This window comes from Chlorocebus sabaeus, chromosome 9, assembly GCF_047675955.1.
Source record: "Chlorocebus sabaeus isolate Y175 chromosome 9, mChlSab1.0.hap1, whole genome shotgun sequence".
In the NCBI taxonomy this organism is placed as follows: Eukaryota; Metazoa; Chordata; class Mammalia; order Primates; family Cercopithecidae; genus Chlorocebus; species Chlorocebus sabaeus.
Window position 1 is genome coordinate 96459077 of NC_132912.1, and position 18325 is coordinate 96477401.

Here is an 18325-nt window from a genome sequence, read left to right on the forward strand (position 1 = left end):
AAGGAAAGCAAAGGAAGTAGATGGAATATGTGTATTAGTCTGCTGAGGTCGCCATAACAAAATACCACAGACTGGGTGGCATAAACAACAGAAATCTATTTTCTCAGTGTTCCAGAGACTGGAAGTCCAGGATCAAAGTGTTGGCAGGGTTGGTTTTTCTTGAGGTCTCTTGCAGACAGTCACTCTCTCTCTGTGTCCCCATATGGCCTTTCCCCTCTGTGCATGTGCACCTCTGGTGTCTCTTCCATTTTTCTTTTCTTTTCTTTTCTTTTCTTTTCTTTTCTTTCTTCCTTTTTTTTTTTAAGACAAGGTCTGGCTCTATTGCCAAGGCTGCAGTGCAGAGGCACATCTCGGCTCACTGCAATCTCCGCCCCCAAGGCTCAAACCATCCACCCACCTCAGCCTCCCAAGTAGCTGGACTACAGGTGTGCATCACCATGCCAGGTTAATTTTTGTATTTTTTATAAAGATGGGGTTTCACCATGTTGCCCAGCTGGCCTCAAACTCATGATCTCAAGCCATCTGCTTGCCTTGGCATCCCAAAGTGCTAGGATTACAGGTGTGAGCCACCTCGCCCGGCCCCCTTTTTCCTAAGGACAGAAATCCTATTGCATTAGGGCTCCACCCTTTTTGACTTCATTTGACCTTAATTACCTTCTAAAGGCGCTATCGCCAAATATAGTCACATTGGAGGTTAGGGCTTCAATATGAATTTTAGGGGGACAAAATTCAGTCCTGGACAATATTTATTTAGCATTTTCCTCATACTAAGAGCTTTCAAGTACAGAACGATCTTGAATGCTCACTCCAACCTGAGCAGATGGGGTCCATTTTACAGATATGGTTAGGGAGATTAAATAACCTGCTAAAGATCACCACCACCTCTGACTTTGGGGAGACCATATGATAGACAGTCAGAGCTAAAAGTAGGTCATTCATGGAGTGGTTGGGATGGTTACATAACCTCTACAACTTCCTTATATTTACTGTTTGTCATACAGTGGTTCTCTCTTACCTGCAGTTTCACTTTTTGAAGTTTCAGTTACCTTTGGTGAACTGAGGTCCAAAAATATTAAATGGAAAGTTCCAAAAATAAATAATTTGTAAGTTTTAAATTGAGCATCATTCTGAGTAGTGTGATGAAATCTTGCGCCCTCCCACTTCACCCTCAGATGTGGATCATCCTTTTATCCAGTGTATCCACGATGTCTACGCTACCAATCCATTAGTCACTTAGTAGCCATTTCAGGTATCAGATCAAAACGATAGTATGCTGCTGTGGTCCCAGCTACTCAGGAGGCTGAGGCGGGAGGATCCCTTGAGCCTAGGAGATTGAGGGGGCAGTCAGCTACCATCATGGCTGTGAATAGCTACTGCACTCCAGCCTGGGCAACAGAGCAAGACCCTGTCTCAAAAACAAACAAACAAAAAATCAAAATTTAGTATAATATATATAGGATTTAGTACTATCCATGGTTTCAGGCATCCACCAGGGGTCTTAAACTACTATAGCCCTCTGACCCTTAAAATAAAATGGTCCTGTGGGATTGCCTTCCAGGGCAGTAACATCTGGAGAACCCATGGAGACCAAGTCCCAGGTACAGCAGTGTTGTAAGAATGAGGATTTCAGGGACTGAGAAGAGTGGTGGAAACCAACTACAAAGCTACCCCGAATGCCTGGCAGCTGCAAGATGGAAGAAAAGAGGATGCAGGCAGCTGGCCTGTGACTGGGATTCATGAGAGAAAAGCCGTACATGTCCTGGTAAGCTGGGAGGGGCCTCACTCATTCCCTCACTCCCTTCCTCATGCCCTCCCTCACTGCCTTATTCAGTAGTTACTGAGCTCCTTCTGTGGCCAGCACTACCACGTACTGGAGGATTTAGCACTCCTATCAATGATTCCTTTCTTTATTCTCCCTAAAGGCCCCTTTCTGGGAACAGCAATGTCTCCCTCTACTGCCCCTGCAAAAAATAAATAAAATAAAATAAAATTGCCCTTAAGAAATGATCAATTTACTTTCACATTTTCTTGGGTTCAAATCATAGCTCTGCCTTTGGTTAGGTTTATGACCTATTTCTTTCTGCTCTTTACCCTCAGTTGCCTTATCTGGAAAAATGGTCATATCAACAGTACCAACCGCAGAGAAATGAATGACACAGTGTAATATACATAGAAAGATTCTTAGTACAATGTTCACCACCTAAGCAAGGCCCAGTAAGGCATGATACCTTTTACTTCTTGTACTTTTTTTCTTGTTTATTATTATTCTCCTTGTTCCCTGTTTTTTTTCCTAAAAACTATGCCTCAAAACCCTTGGTCATGTTTGTGAGGATTCAGAGGCAAAGGAAGGAGGAGGTTTCCCAGATCTCACTGGGAGAAGAGGCTGAGGTGGGACGCTGCCCACCGCTGTGGTCACCTGACATGCACAGGGAAGTTGGGGCCCTAGGAGGCTTTCTGGAGGGATCAAGGCAGAGTCGGGGCCCTTTGGGTTTAGTTCAAACCGTCCCTACACCGTAGTCAGGATTCTGTGCGACTATTGCTTCTCTGCCAGCCTGCACATCGCCCTTACTGCACTTGTTTTCTCTTGTTTAATTGCTCGTCTCCTCCAGTAGAAGGCAGGAACTCTGTGAGTGTAGCTTTCTTTTTTGTTTCTTTTTGTTTTGTTTTGAGACAGTCCCACTCTTGTTGCCCAGGCTGGAGTGCAATGGCACGATCTCAGCTCACTACAACCTGCGGCTCCCAGGTTCAAGTGATTCTCCTGCCTCAGCCTCCCAAGTAGCTGGGATTGCAAGCATGTGACACCATGCCCAGCTAATTTTTGTATTTTTAGTAGAGACAGGGTTTCACCATATTGGCCAGGCTGGTCTCGAACTCCTGACTTCAGGTGATCCACCTGCCTCGGCCTCCCAAAGTGCTGGGATTACAGGCATAAGCCACCACACCTGGCCTCTAGCTTTCTACTGAATGCCCAGTGCCAGATGCGCCACACATAGAGAACACGCTTAAACATTTGTTGAATAAACAAACTTGGACAACTATGCTGAGTCAGAAATAAGATTCACTTGCTCGTAGTAAAAAAAACAAAACAAATCCAGTGTTTACTTAGTTCTAATCTGAGCAACATAATTATAGTCAAAGGTTGGACAGTAGACTCACCACTTAAGCAAAGCCTGTGTCCATCATTACTCACTTTCATGTTGGCCCATGAGAGTAGCAAAAGAAGAGACTGGATGCTGTTTTCTTGCAAAGCTTTAACCATCAGCTCCTAGTGCTGACACTGTCATTTGAGAGAGCCCTCTGAAATCTGGCTCCACTCTAGCAAATGGCCAGAAGGATGCCAGCTCTGGGCTGTGTTTCTTCAGGGTTCTGGGATCTACCCTTACACTAAAGTGGAAGTGCCTATTACACAGGCCTGGGGTTGAGCGGGTGTACTTTCGGTCAGGAATCCATTCCAGTCTGTTCTCCCCACTCTTCAGGCCTGGTGTCCCCTCTCAGTCCCTGTCTCCCCCCCAGTTATTCTGACAGCCTCAGGAGGGCGCTCTTATATAAGGGGCACCGTGGGTAGTAGGAGACATACTGGAATAGTGATAGCTTTCTATGTGCTAACTACTTTCTTACATTATCTCGTGTCCTTTTTAAATTTTATTTTATTTAAGTTTTGGGGTGCATGTGTGGGAGGTGCAGGTTTGTTGCTTAGGTAAATGTGTGCCATGGTGGTTTGCTGCACCTATCAATCCATGACCTAGGTATTAAGCCCAGCATGCATTAGCTTTTTATCCTGATGCTCTCCCTCTCCCCGTCTGCCCCCCACTGGCCCCAGTATGCGTTGTTCCCCGCCGTGTCCATGTTCTCATCGTTCAGCTCCCACTTATGAGTGAGAACATGCGGTGTTTGGTTTTCTGTTCCTGTGTTAGTTTGCTGAAGATAACTTCCAGCTCCATCCATGTGCCTGCAAAGGGCATCTCATGTTCTTTTCACAGTGATCCTGTAAGAGAAGCACTAGTATTATTTCCATGCCATATATGAGGAAACTGAGGCTGAGAGAGTAGGAAAACTTGCCCAAGGTTATTCAGCTGCTAAATAGCAAAGCCAAGACTTGAGTTGTCATCTTCACATTAAGCTGCATCCTAGTGGATTGGTATGACCCGAAGAATCCTCCAGGTATCCCCAGAAAGCCTCCAGAGCCAGAGTGTGGTCAGCCTCAGTCATTTCCTTGCTCTAAACATCATATAAGCAAACAATACCATGCAGACTTTTTTTTTTTTTTTTGACAGAGTCTCTCTCTGTTTCCCAGGCTTCAGTGCAGTAGTGCACTCTCAACTCAGTGCAGCCTCCGCCTCCCAGGTTCAAATGATTCTCCTGCCTCGGCCTCCTGAGTAGCTGGGATTATAGGCACCTGCTGCCACACTTCGCTAATTTTTATATTTTCCGTAGAGATGGGGTTTTGTCATGTTGGCCAGACTGGTCTCGAACTCCTGACCTCAGGTAATCCACTCGCCTCAGCCTCTCAAAGTGCTGGATTACAAGCGTGAGCCACCGTGCCTGGTCCCATGCAAATACGTCACACAATATGTGCTTCACATAGAAAAAAATTCAAGAACTGTCCATAAGTTCATATACATCAAAAAATAAGAAGTCACATGAAAAATATTTTTGGAAACAGACAGAAGTCAGTTTGAAGCCAAAATATATAGTCTTGGACAAGTCTAACCTCTGTAAGCTTCAGTGGGGATAATGCCTTGCTCACAGGGCAGGTGAAATGATCAATAGAGACAATGTATGGGAAGCACCTGGCCTGCAGGGGGCCCAGCAAGCCTGGGTTCCTTTGCCTTCTTTGTTGCACTGCTGGGAGCAATAGGGGCAGTGTTGAATGTTAGCCAGCAGTAGGCTGGTGCAGAAGCCTGGTGCTTCCCTGCTATTAACACCCATTTCTGCCCTGGACCCTCAGGGCACTAATCCTGTGGTCATAACCAGTTTCGTCATTGCTTTGCTATTTTCTGCGGTCAAATTCTTCGCTTCTTGGGTCATCATTCCTACAGAAACCAATGGGTGTAACACAGGCCATAAGTCACGAGCAGCAATGGAAAGCTCTGAGTTCTTCCAGAACGAGAGTGTAAAGCCAAACAAAACAAAACAGATCCCTTCTAAAGGGATAAGGCAAAAGCAAAAAGGCTGAAATCCAACATCATGAAGTTCAAGTTTCCAAAGCATGAACAGATTAGTTGCATGATTTTCCTCTTAACTTCAGAATCTTAAACCAATAAACTAAAACAAAACAAAAGTAGTTAATAGCTTCCTCGAAAGAATGAAGAAGGATCTTTTTTTTAAAAAAAAAAAATTAACTGCAGACCAGCCTGGCCAACATAGCGAAACCCTGTCTCTACTAAAAACACTATATATATGTATATTAGCCAGGCATGATGGCGGGGGCCTGTAGTCCCAGCTACTCAGGAGCTGAGGCAGGAGAATCGCTTGAACCCAGGAGGCGCAGGTTGCAGTGAGTTGAGAGCGCGCCACGCACTCCAGCCTGGGGGACACAGTGAGACTCTGTCTCAAAAATAAAAATGTTGAAAAACGAAACAAAAGAAAACCTCCAAGAACTGTCTTGGGAGTGATTCAGGCATAAAGAAGCAGAGGAAGATAGAAAAGTAATCATATTTTCAACTTTATATTACAATAACCACGCCCCACTCTAGGGCAATACCTCTTAGAGCCACTGCTTTTCCTTAGTACCACCCCCAGATATATTTTCTGGCTAGATTATTTTCACCTTGCCCATGACTTAGAATATTCTTTTTTTAATCCCCTAACAAACTTCTTTTCTTGAGTAGATTTCTATTCAAGTCTAGAAAGGGTGGCCTTCCATGACCTTGCCTAAATTTTTGGTGCTTAGGTCTGATACAATTCAAATATATTTCCAGAAAAAAACGCTAAATTGTTAAAATCATACCTCATTAAAAATATTCTGGGATAATTTGATTCTGCATTCTTTTTTCTTTTTCTTTTTCTTTTCTTTTTTTTTTTTTGATACGGAGTCTCGCTCTGTTGCCCAGGCTGGAGTGCAGTGGCATGATCTCAGCTCACTGCAAGCTCCGCCTCCCGGGTTCACGCCATTCTCCTGCCTCAGCCTCCCGAGTAGCTGGGACTACAGGCGCCAGCGACCACGCCCGGCTAATTTTTTTTGTCTTTTTAGTAGAGACAGGGTTTCACTGTGTTAGCCAGGATGGTCTCAATATTCTGACCTTGATCGACCTGCCTCGGCCTCCCAAAGTGCTGGGATTACAGGCGTGAGCCACCGCACCCGGCCTGATTCTGCATTCTTTTGGCTTAAACTTTACCATGTGCATTTTGGTTAACTGCAGTACATGTACCTAGCATGCCCCGAATGGGAAAAACAAACTCTTTCTAAGCCTCTGTGTTTACAAGTTATTTCTCCTTTCTGGGGAGAGAAATTAGGAAGTTATAGAATATTAGTGCTATAAAGATAAATAAACTGAGGCCCAAGGAAATGAAATGCCTTGTTCAAGCTCGCAGAACCTTTCTACAGTTCTTCCTAGAGAATATCTGTAATTTATTTTGGATTCCTGTATGAAGAGCATTCAGCTTCCCCGAGTTAATGGATTATTGATTGATGTTCAGAAAAATGCACAAAGAGGTTCGCAGTGTTTCCACTGTGAGAAACTCTTTTACTCCTTCTCAGTGGGGGTGCTAAGAGCATTTGAGGCAGGACAATTCTTCCTGCAGAGGTCCTAAGAGTTTCAGGATGTTAGCGTTTCCAGTTCAACAATGGGAAGTCTAGCATTTCCAGTCCACCTAATGGGAATTCTAGGATCAAAACAAAGAGAATCCTCACTCTCCTCCCTACCCTGTCTTCCCCTGGGTCTTCTATATACTCTCCTCACGAAATAATCATTCCTTTCTTTTTTTCAAAGTTTCTTGAGCATCCAGAAATAGCCATGAGTGATGTTTATTCATTCACTAGCTTCAGGCATATGGTGCAAGATGAAGCAGGAGGCAACTAGGCCCAATGTTTTCAGAACTCCTCAGGACACCCAAACAGCTATTTGCTACTTACTTTGGGAGTTGCAAGAACCTGCTTAACACTTTCCTTGTCTTTATGGTAATCACTCCCCAGTAGGAGTGCTGGCAGGGGCTGCTTACAGGACAGGATCTCCAGAGATTACCCAGCCCAAGAACTTACTTTGAAAATCACAGCCTAAATGTGAAGAGTTGGGCCCAAGCTCATCTACTGCAGAACCAGATCTTGGCATATTCTTTCTTCTAGTCCCAGAGGCAGCCTTCCCTTGTGCAACAGCTTTTCCAAGGGTTATGCTGGTTATGTAACTAGACTAGCTCAGAGTTCCAATACCAATCGCCTCATAGGAGTTCTATACTCAGGCAGTTATTGCCTGCTCCTGTGTAAGATCAGATTACCTTTGCTCCAGGAAATCACTGCGATCCAAGGAGATGGTGCTGTGGAGCAATTAAGAGCATGGACGCTAATATCTGAATGCCTCACTTTTAAGCCAGCGCAGCCTCTTATTCTTGGCCATGCTGCCTAGCCTCTCCATGCCTCAGTTTGCTCATATGAAAAATGGGGGCAAATTAACCAAACTATGTTACAATGATTAAATGAGGTAATGTACCTATGATTAATGATTCTAATGCACCTACAACAGGGTCTGGCACATTATAAGGATGTGTTAAAGGTTGGTTATTGTTGTTGTCGTCATTGTCATTGTCATCATCATGAATTACATTGTTTTTCCTTTACTGGGAATTAAACCCGGGAGAGAAAGCAGGGCTGGTTCAATTTCTCCCACCAGCATGAGCCAGAGGAGGCACTTCCCTTGGGGACATAAGCAATAAACTCCAATCAATGGGTAATTCAGGTTCTACTCGAGTTTGAAGATAGGCATAGAAATGTATAAATTCAGCATACTTAACTTTGGTAACAAAAATTAAGAAAAACTCTATTTTTCAAGAGTAAAGTACCAGCCCACATCTCTAAACTAACTTTTCTCTTTTACAAGACCATTTTAACCGTTTCTCCCAGGTAATGATCATTTAGTCAAGGGCATAGAAAGATAAATAATTTGTGGGTACTGCTTCAAGAAGGCTTTCTTTAAAATTTATTTTTTAATTGACAAATAATAAGTATGCATGGGCTACATAGTGATGTTTTGATACATCAGGATAATCAGCATATCCATCATCTCAGATATTTATCATTTCTTTGTGTTGGGAACATTCAATATCCTCTTTCTGGCTACAGCTACTTGAAACTCTATATTATTGTTAACTATGGTCATTCTACACTGGTACAGAACACTAGAACTTCTTCCTCCTTTCTAGCTGTAATTTTATATCCTTTAACAAAACTCTGTATGTCCCCCACCTCCCCCTACCCTTCCCAGACTCTAGTATCCCCTGTTCTACTTTTTACTTCTATGAGATCAACTTTTTAAAGCTACCATGTATGAATGAGAACATGTGGTGTTTAACTTTCTGTTTTTGGCTTATTTCAGTTAACATAATGTCCTCCAGTTCCAATATCCGTGTTGCCATGAATGACAGGACTTCACTTTTTTTTTTTTATGGCTAAATAGTGTTCCCTAGTGTATATATGCTACATTTTCTCTATCCATTCATCTGTTGTTGGACATCTAATTTGATTCCATATCTTGATTATTGCGAATAGTGCTACAATAAACATGGGAGTGCAGATGTCTCTACAAGGAGGCTTTTTAAAGCAGAACTTGCCGCCTTTCTTCCCATTCGCCTGGGTGTCATTCCGTGACAGGTTTGGAATCTTGGTCAACTAAATAGGGCCGGGGCTGAAATCCTCCTGGTTTCACTGGCCCCCCTGCTTCCTTCGCTGCAGAACACCACTCCTAATGGGATGGTTCCCCAGGCTTCAAGCTGTTGCCAGTTCTCTTTAAGCCCAGTTAGCTGCTTTCTGCTGAAGAGTGGAAGGGTATATTAAGCATGTTTTAAAATTTTCTGTATCCTGATGCTTTGACAACTGGAGCTGTGCTGACCTTGGAGGGACTGCCCCTCCCAGGGTTAGCCAATTCCGAGAGACAGTAAATGACTCACGTGGAAGAGCACACCTTTCCAATGCAAACCAACCAAGCCAGCGTCCATACCCCCAACCATTTCCTTTATTGGGCTGTCTCTCACGGCCACCATCCACCTGCTCCAATCACCCCAGGGCCAGGTAACAGACAACTAGGGACAGTCCGTATGCCCCAGAGCTCACTGAACTTATTCAAAGGAGCCAATCCTGAGCCTGTTTACTCTGTCTCGCATTACCATTCCTGCAGAAATCGCAATAAAGGCTCTTGTCTGCATTTTCCCTTTGCTCCCTCGGGCCCCTGACCAGCCCTGATGCTTCCCCATATGCCCCCACTGCATGACAAGCTGTGCCTCCTGTTTTATACCCATGGGGAACTCTGTAGAATTTCACAGGGAGCTTTTAACAGTCACACCCCAGAACAATTAAATCAGAACCTCTAGAAATGTGACCCAAACTTTAAGTATTTTTTTAATTCCCCAGGTGATTCTAAAGTATAGCCAAGTTTGAGAATGGGTGCTTTAAAACATCCCCATCGACGTTTTCATAGTACACATTTCTAAGTTAAAAAAATCTTTCCCATAGTAATCTCCAATGTCTTCCTTCAAATACTAAAAAATGCGGCGGGTATTTTAACTTAGAATCTTACCCTCTCCACTATCTACTGCCACTTACATCTACATTTATGCCTCAATTGCATAATTATCCAAGAGGGAGATCAGATTTTGCCAGTAAAAAAGATTTTACCCAAGACAGTGAGGAACTTTTGGTGAAGAAGGGGTTAAGATGATAGCCAGCCCAGTTGCATCCTGGGAATTGTAGTACAATAGTAGCGCCCAGCCAGTGAGGCACTACCAGCTTTGAAGCAGCTCACAGTATCCCTCATTCTACACAGCCCATCAGAGAGGCAGTGACCAGCAGTGACTAATGCTGTGGACATCAGAGCCAGGACACCTGGTTTCCATCCCAGCACCACCTTTCACTAGCTACAGGACCCTGGGCACACGACTTAACCTATTGACCCTCTGTTTCCTTTTCTGCTAATATAGGGGAAATAACAGTAATATCTATCTAGCCTATGGGATTATTATGAGGATTAAGTGAGTTAATATGCGTAAAATGCTTTAGAATGGCAGCTGGCACATAATACGCATTTTATAGGAGTCAGCTTTTATTATTACTTCTCAACCCCTTTCTTGGCCCAAGTTTTATTCTCATGGACTCTAAGAGGTGAAAATCCAGATTCCACAGTTAGAACACGCAAGTTTAGCTGTCCTTGGAGAAAGTATTCATATCTGTTTGTCTAAATTGTCTTCTGGTCATTTCTCTTTAAAACCATGAGGTTGAGTTAGGGGCAAGGGCCAATGATATTAGGTATCGGAGCCCAGCACTCCTACCCAAATGAGCATCCCTGGGTTTCACCTGCCCAGCCTGTTCTCTCTGCTCTGACAGCAGTACCCAACTTGCTTTTGTGGAACCACCTCTCTCCCACCATGTGCACTCTTGGTGAGATTGCCAGTCAAGGTGCCTTACTTTCCCAGGGCAATGGGCAGGGCGCCTGACACAAACTCAGTCCATCATACTCTATCCTTTGGGGAGGAACATGAGGATAAGAACAGGTTGGACTGAATTTGCCAGAGGGCATCATCCATTAGCTCCTGCCATATAGATTCCCAAGCTCTCACAAGTTCCTTCATTCTAAATCCTGCTTGGTCAACCCTTCCTTGGATTCTGTGAGTCACTCTATCACCATGGCAACAAGATTACACTTATGTTGGTAGAGTCAGTGTCTGTCACTTGCTACCAAAGAATCCTAATGGCACACTACTGCTAAGTAATCTTAAAGATCTGGCCCGCTGCCCCCTCCCCACTTATTTCCAGGGGAACTGTCAGTAGTCCAATGCCTTTTTAGCAACATTCTCTCCATGTACATCATCACTAATCCTAATATCAACAATGCAGACATTGTTATTTTTACTTCATTGTTGCAAATGAGGCACAGAGAAGCTAAGCAACTTTCCTAAGTTCACACAGCCAGTGAAGAACAGAAACAATATTCCAACAGGTCTAATTGCTAACTTCAACCAGTAAGTGAAATTTATTGGAGTCAACATCATTTCCCTGCCATTTTGGACTCCTGGGTTGGGAAAGGATCTTTAGCATCCTCTCATGCAGTTTTTTTTTTTCCCCCTTTCTTTTTGTTTTCTCTTCTTCTTCTTCCTTTTTTTTTTTTTTGGTTGTAAGCACAATTCTATCACAACTGTGCCTACATACATACACAAAGAATGGAAACAAAGCCTTCACAAGGCAATAGATAACCTTACTGGTGCAATATGCTCTGATTTTGTATTCGAAATGATTTTATTTTTCAAATTCTACTTGTAGTCACTAGATTGATATTGATGTCCCGATTCACTATCATATCTGACATGCAGCTTTGCAAACCCTGCTCTATGGAGAAAGCTGCTTAAAATGACACCAGCTTGCATGTCTGAGTGTTTGTAAAAGGAGGCAAGGCCAAGCTTGATCTTTTAAGCTCCTAATAGTGATTTGTTTACTTGCACAATGTGTGTTTCCTAGGCCACACCAGCCTGAGGGGAAAACTGGGATCATAACCAGGCACACGCTGTTCCTGTCTCACTCTGCTTTCAACAGCTCTTCCAGAACCACCAGAAGCCCCCAGACAAGAACCCTCTTCCAGTCTTTCTGAGGATGCCCAGGGAACACTGTACATTTGCTCCCAAATATTATTTCTTGTCCCTCATTTTCCTTCTCTTCTGCTCTGCCTCCCTGTTGGGATCCTTTCCCAGTGCCTTTGATGTCTGCAGGGCTGTCACTGCTCCTTGGCCATCAAGGCTGAGCTGCTGCTGGGCCACTAAGGCTTAGCTGCTCCTGGTGAAAAATTCCATGACTTTAGTCTGATCCCCAGGCCTGGATGGCAGCATTATTTATCTTATCTCTTCAGCAGCTCCTGGTGTCACGATTGTGCATAGTTCCTTATAGCACCTGCATGCCACGCAATGGTGCCCACCGCACTAGAGAGAAGTCCCATTTTGTTACAGGGATCCCAAAAGAGATTCCTCTTACTCCCTTTTAACTTATATATGCTCACAGGCAGTAGGCTGATAAAAGTCTTCATTCTGTATTCACAACCACCTTAAATCTCCACTTCTGGACCTTGTCCTTGGGCCAAGTGTGGGTGCTCCTACTCTCACCCAAACTGGTGAGATTTTGTTTTTTCCAGGAGGCAACTTAGTTCCTTCCCATGGCAGAAGCCTTGACAAGGCCACAGTGTGTCATTCTGCTCAGAAGTGTCTGCTTCCCAGAGTGAATCTACGCTTCAGCTAACCTCATTTTTATTTGAGAGCTTTGCTTCCCAGGTCCCAGGAGTCACATGTTCAGAATGCAAGTCCTATTGCAACCATGATGAGAATGATGGTGATGATGATAATAAATCTTTCACACATATCAGACTGCACAAGAAGCACTTTTAGATACATTATCATATTTCATTTTCTCAACAACTCTATGTGATACATACTATTATTATCCTCGTTTTACACAGGAGAAAATTGTGACTTAGGCAGGGTAAATCGGTCCATGGTCATATGGCTGGCAAAGTGCAGAGCTCAGCTACTCCTCTACAGCTCAGACTGGGCATTGAGCCTGCCTCAGCTCGGCCTCCTGGCTTCCCTGGGCCTCCTTCCAACTCTGCTTTAATCCTTTCCAAGCCCCTCTCCCCAGGGTCCCTATTGTGATCCACAGGTGGGTGGTTACACCTTATCTGAAGGCCTCCAAGATGGTGGAAACCCCTAAACTTCCACCTCCTGCTTCCCACATCATCTCTGTGCTCCCTGGGGCTTCCTGGAGCAGTAGGATGGGAAGCTTTATCAGCAATGGAGCCCCCTCTTCAGTCCTCTCAAGACTGAAGATGAGAGGTTCAATGCAGCAACCTGCCCTCATCTCCCTGAGTCTCTCCTCAGATCCAGTTCTGGAGCCAGGAAGTGGTTTCTGCTCCCAAAAAGGCCACCAGCATCCTGCATTACATGGTTAAATTTTGCCTGACCTTAGTGGGTGTTTTTAATTGAATAAAGAATTCAAGTCTGGGTCTTAAATGCCATAGAAAAATAAAAAGTTACTGTCTTTTCAGAATGCCCATTGTAATTTGTCCTTAGAGTTTCTCCTCCCCTCCCCTCCCCAATGGTCCTTTTCCCCCTTGAACTGACAAACTGAACTGCCAGATAAATACAGCTGCAAAGTGAATAATATGGATATGATTTCTTTCCCTCATTCATTTGCCTTCCTAGCTTTACCAAGTCAAAAGAAAAAGACTGCTCACCCTTTCTTTGGCTGTGTCTTCATACCACAAAGCCAACAGCTAGTCAAGCAATCTTCATGATTTGAAACATTTGAAAGTGAAATGTAGGGAGTGACTTAGCCTGATCGATTACATTAGTCATTGTAACCAAGTTTCTGCCATGGGGCTCATCTCATGCAGGGTGGTGGCCTCTGTGTGTCCTCTCCGTACCTCAGTTTCTCTGTCTGTAATATGCAGGTATTGAATCCAGCATCTTTGAGGTCCCTGAAGCTTCTCGGGGTCTTCATTTTGTAGTTACAGAACACATCATTTACAAGTCAGTTGATTTAGGGGGTGACTTTGAATAAAAACCATCCTCCATAAAACTTTCACCATGTAATTATTTTATGGAGCAAGTTTCCACTGGGCACTTGAAGCAGGGTTTAGTGGGCAAAAACCTGACTTGCAGCCAACTTTTAAGCGACACTTTCACTGTTTAAAGTGAGGCTTGCCCAGAGGTCACAGCTTCTAAAAACACTGTCCTCCATTCCCTCCTCCACAGAGTCCTTGACAGTGAAGCGTTCGTAGAATATACTTTAAAATCATGACTTCTCTTGAATGAAGAGTTTTTCTTTTTCCCTTCTGTAAAAAACAGCACACAGTATTTACAACCTCACAAAAACTGACTTAGTGATCATAACCTACTGGTCCTTTTGAAACACAAACCAGATAATATCACTCCTCTGCCTGATTCTGCAGAGGTGTTCCATTGCTCTGCAGATCATGAGCCAGACTTTATGTATGCTGTTCCCTCTACCTGGAGTGTTCTCACCAACCCTCTCTGCTACTCCTCCTTACCTCTGAACTCAGCTCAGTCACTGCTTCTTCAGGGAATTGGCCCCTGACTTCCTTGACTAGGTTAGATCTCTCTTTATTACAACTGCAAGGTGTAACTGTGAGTTATTTGGCTGGGCATGACCATGAATGGACTGTACACTCTGCTGTTGCTGGCATAGCCACCCAGGTTGCCTGCTACATGCACAATGCTACATAAGCCCTGGGTTCCTAGCAGGGTCTCTAACTTCGTGGACCTTGCAGTCTTCTGGGGTAAACAGACAGTTATCAAATGTGAGAATGCACATGAATGCCACTGTCCCCTGCAAAGAGCTTAAGGAGAACTGAACAAGGGATTGAAGTGAGCATGGGGCCAGCTGCATGAGCGAAAGGGTAGAATGGCAATGCTTTGAGCTCTGATGCAGAATGAGGTTATGTCAAAATAGCATTTGCTCAAGCAGTCCTTTTAATATTGTCAGTCTAAGAAGCTAGAGGAGAAAGGAATGTGGACTGATATCCCAGGCTGGTGGTGCCAGCTTGAAGGATGGCCGCCTTCACCATAGTGAAATAACCCAAGGGGACTGTTTTCCTCCTCCTCCTCCATCCCAAGAGTCTTCCTACTCTCTTGCACTAAACTACCCCACCCCAAGGCCAGGGCCTCTTGATTGCTTCTTTAAATGAATTTTCTTTTCCAACAGCCCATCCTTACCTATCGAGAACATGAGTAACATAGCCGGTCATTTTCATTTAATTCCAGAATATCTCTACTATCATCTCCATTTTACAGACAGGAGAATAGATTCAGTGAGTTCACAGCAGACCTGGGTTCTCAAAGCCAGGTGTCTGGTTCTTAGTCCAGCATTTCCTCCACCATGTCACAGCCTCGGGACTGAGCCAGGCCTTTTTCAAAGCCCCAGGAAGCTAGAGCTGGCCGCCTCCTGCTGGCGGGGAGTTCCTTCCAGGCTTCTGGTGCTACTGCCAAAGAAGGGAGGGTAGGAGAAGAGAGGGAGGTGGATTATACACAGAGAGGGTCCGCACTTCTGTTTCCCTTCCTTGTCACGGAAGGAGAGAATGAATTACGTGGGGGACCCGGGGGGATAGGAAAATCAATCATTCATAACAGTTAATAAATGTCAGAAAAGTATTTACTCACATTTATCCCCTGAAAGTCACATTCTTCATCTGTTCTGATTTGTCTTTCACTGATGGCATCAGCCAGGTAGGCTCAGCAAGAAACAGCAAAAGGTTTTAGCCCAACGTTGCGGAGAGAGTTTCATTTAACTTCATTTTTTTCCAGCCAGGGCTGGCTCCAAAGCTAGTTTTTCTTACTAGGTTGTTTGCTACATGAAAAGCAGACTCCCAGAGGTTTCTGAGATTGCCGACATCCTATGCAAGATGACTGCTCCCCCCCACCCGCCCACCCACTCACTAATAAGACATAATGCCGTCCTATTTTTGGTAACAATTAAAGGGCCTCCCGGTGAAAGCAGAAAGCTGTTTATTTTCTGTGACATCACTTCACTTTGCCTTCGAAGGCTGGTCTGTGCTCAGTGTTTTCGTGGTGATGCAAGTCGGCTCTCTCCTCCAGCAGTTGGATCCCTCCCATCTCACAGTACCTCACAGGTCTCTTCCCCCGAGCAGTGCATTGCTGGAGGGAGGAGAAGCTCACGAATCAGCTGCAGGTCTCTGTTTTGAAAAAGCAGAGATACAGAGGCAGAGGAAAAGGGTGGACTCCTATGTGACCTGTTCTTAGAGCAAGACAATCACCATCTGAATTCCAGAAGCCCTGTTCATGGTTGGGGATATTTTCTCGACTGCATGGAATCAGAAAGAAGCAAAAGGATGGGAAATGCCTGCATTCCCCTGAAAAGAATTGCTTATTTCCTATGTCTCTTATCTGCGCTTTTGCTGACTGAGGGGAAGAAACCAGCGAAGCCAAAATGCCCTGCCGTGTGTACTTGTACCAAAGATAATGCTTTATGTGAGAATGCCAGATCCATTCCACGCACCGTTCCTCCTGATGTTATCTCATTGTAAGGCCCGTAAGCATTTTGATATCTAATTTACGATTTAAAAATTCCAGCCGGTGGATTTGGGGCTTTGCATGTATTTGTAGAAGGGCATGGAGAGAGAGATTCCTCTTGCATGCATGGCCATTTGACAGTGCTAACATTTGCTGCATTTAGAATTTTTGATTTTTTTTAGCTGCTACTGAACATGCTTAGATACCCCCAGCTCTGAACATTATCATGAGAAACCTGTAGCCGATTCATTTCTCTTACTTCATCCGGGAAGGAATAGTATCGTACTTCATAAAATAGTGTCAAAATAGTCACTGTTATGCTAAACCGGATTAACATAAGGTTTGTTCTGTGTGTGTGTGTCTCTTTGTGTGTGTCTGTTTGTTTGTTTTCTGTTTTTTGTTTTCTTTCAGATCCTTTGTGAGATCTGGTTTTACTGAAATCTCAGAAGGGAGTTTTTTATTCACACCATCGCTGCAGCTCTTGTGAGAAATATTTATATCATGACTATTTTTAATATGGCATATATTTGGATAAGCCTTCTAGTAAAATGATCTCAATATTAATTTTGTCAAATGTGATTCTATTTCTGAGAAAAGAGAATATCAGTAAAGTGAGAGGTAGATGGGTTTGTTTGCGACTTCACACCAACAGTGCAGATTGAGTCTTACAATGGTAAATTTGTTAACCTGTCGTGCTGTCTACTTTAATGGCTATTCATGAAGTTGTTGGAATGTTGCAACAATGATCCCAATTCCATTCCACTATTTTACTTTCATTTTTAACTTGGGAACTTTGGTTCTTTTGCCCTGGAGTTTTTGAATTAGTCAATACAGAATCCAGCATAACATATGTGTTCAAGATGTTGTCTCCCGGGGATCTGGGGCAGGCTGCTACTCTGTATGATTTACCATGTGGGGGAAAAAAACACCTCAGCTCTTTCTAGGTAATTCCTTAAAATATCAATTCTCAAGAGACAGTTTTTTAATCTCATCTAATTTATAACTAGTTCCCTTACAAGGAGGGAAAGAAAATATTAATATAGAATAGTGCAAAGGATTACTCTCTGCTATATGTTTTGAGTTGGCCACAAGGGAACCACATATTCACTCTATGCCTGAAAATATTCAAAAAAATAATATTTGACTAAGAAATCAGATCTGTTCACAGGCATAATGGAACACGTATAATTTGTTCTGATGTGTAATGTTTGGCAGTTAGAGTCCTACTTCTTATAGCGGTATCACATGGGGGTCAAGAGGTCTCCCAGGACTTAGGTATCAGGTCACAGACTTGGTTTGTAGCTGGAGGGATATGGGCAGAACTAGCCAATTGTGGATCAGCTGAGTCTTGGCTATCTTAACTGCATGATTCAGGACCCAAGCCTTTCACTTGTTTGTTTTTTATTTTTTTTATTTTCTTGCCTTACCTGGCCATTTTGGCTGTTTGAAGTTACATACACAGAGGCAAACAGCATGGAGTGAACGTTGGAGACAAGTGTTTAAACCTCACCCTGCCACTCATAGAACCTAAACATGTAGTCTTGTGCAGATTACTAAATCTAACTAAGCCTCAGTCTTCTTATCTCTAAAATGGAAGTGAGAACACATATTTCCAAGGTTTAAGTAGATAAAACACTTGGCATAGGGTATGCCGAATGCTTACACATTTTATAAATGGCAGGGTTTAAAAAATTTGCATCAAGCTAAAAAGCTAAAAGTCACTCAATCTATTGTTTTGTCTATATGAAATTCCTAAACTGGTTTGACTGTTTAATTGAATTCACAAACTTGATCAGTTGTTTTGACATTATGTAATGTTGTTGGCTAATGTCCTTCTACTGGCTGATGTCTTCAAATGATTAACAATTGACTAGATATTCCTAAGGAGTTTATCTATTTGATTGATGGCTAGTGGTGTGACTGGGGGAAGTGTTAGTTAGCACATCAAACAAATCCAAAAAAGATAGATTCTTTCCCACAGAAAGGGGCAGAGTCTCTAATGCTGAGATCCTTCCATAGGATAAGAATTTGCTGTCTCTGAGAAAGTGATAAATTGTGTTTATGGTGCTCACTTGTTAAATGAATAAATGGCTCA

The 18325-nt window shown here is 43.5% G+C and overlaps 1 protein-coding gene and 1 long non-coding RNA gene across 5 annotated transcripts in view; one reads left to right on the forward strand and one right to left on the reverse strand.

The window, feature by feature from the left end:
- Positions 1-248: 248 nt before the first annotated feature.
- LOC103216285 (uncharacterized) lies at positions 249-15606 on the reverse strand. 3 transcript variants are annotated; one of them, XR_490505.3, is made up of 4 exons: positions 15361-15606; positions 14917-15182; positions 13416-14015; positions 249-3985 (listed from the first exon to the last, which is right to left on the reverse strand). It is a non-coding gene; the product is annotated as an uncharacterized lncRNA (long non-coding RNA). The 3 variants fall into 3 exon arrangements; XR_012094021.1 differs by lacking the exon at positions 249-3985 and having other exon boundaries at positions 12562-14015; positions 14917-15179; XR_005244178.2 differs by lacking the exon at positions 249-3985 and having other exon boundaries at positions 12562-14015.
- A 40-nt stretch (positions 15607-15646) lies between these two features.
- Positions 15647-18325, forward strand: part of LGI1 (leucine rich glioma inactivated 1) — a 39798-nt gene continuing 37119 nt past the window's right edge. The window contains exons 1-2 of one of the 2 annotated variants that reach the window (XM_007963600.3): positions 15647-16240; positions 16642-16713. In XM_007963600.3, coding sequence (XP_007961791.1) covers positions 16026-16240; positions 16642-16713 — 287 coding nt within the window. In that variant the 5' untranslated portion in view covers positions 15647-16025. The remainder of the gene's footprint in view (positions 16241-16641; positions 16714-18325) is intronic. The other variant, XM_007963599.3, reaches the window with a different exon arrangement.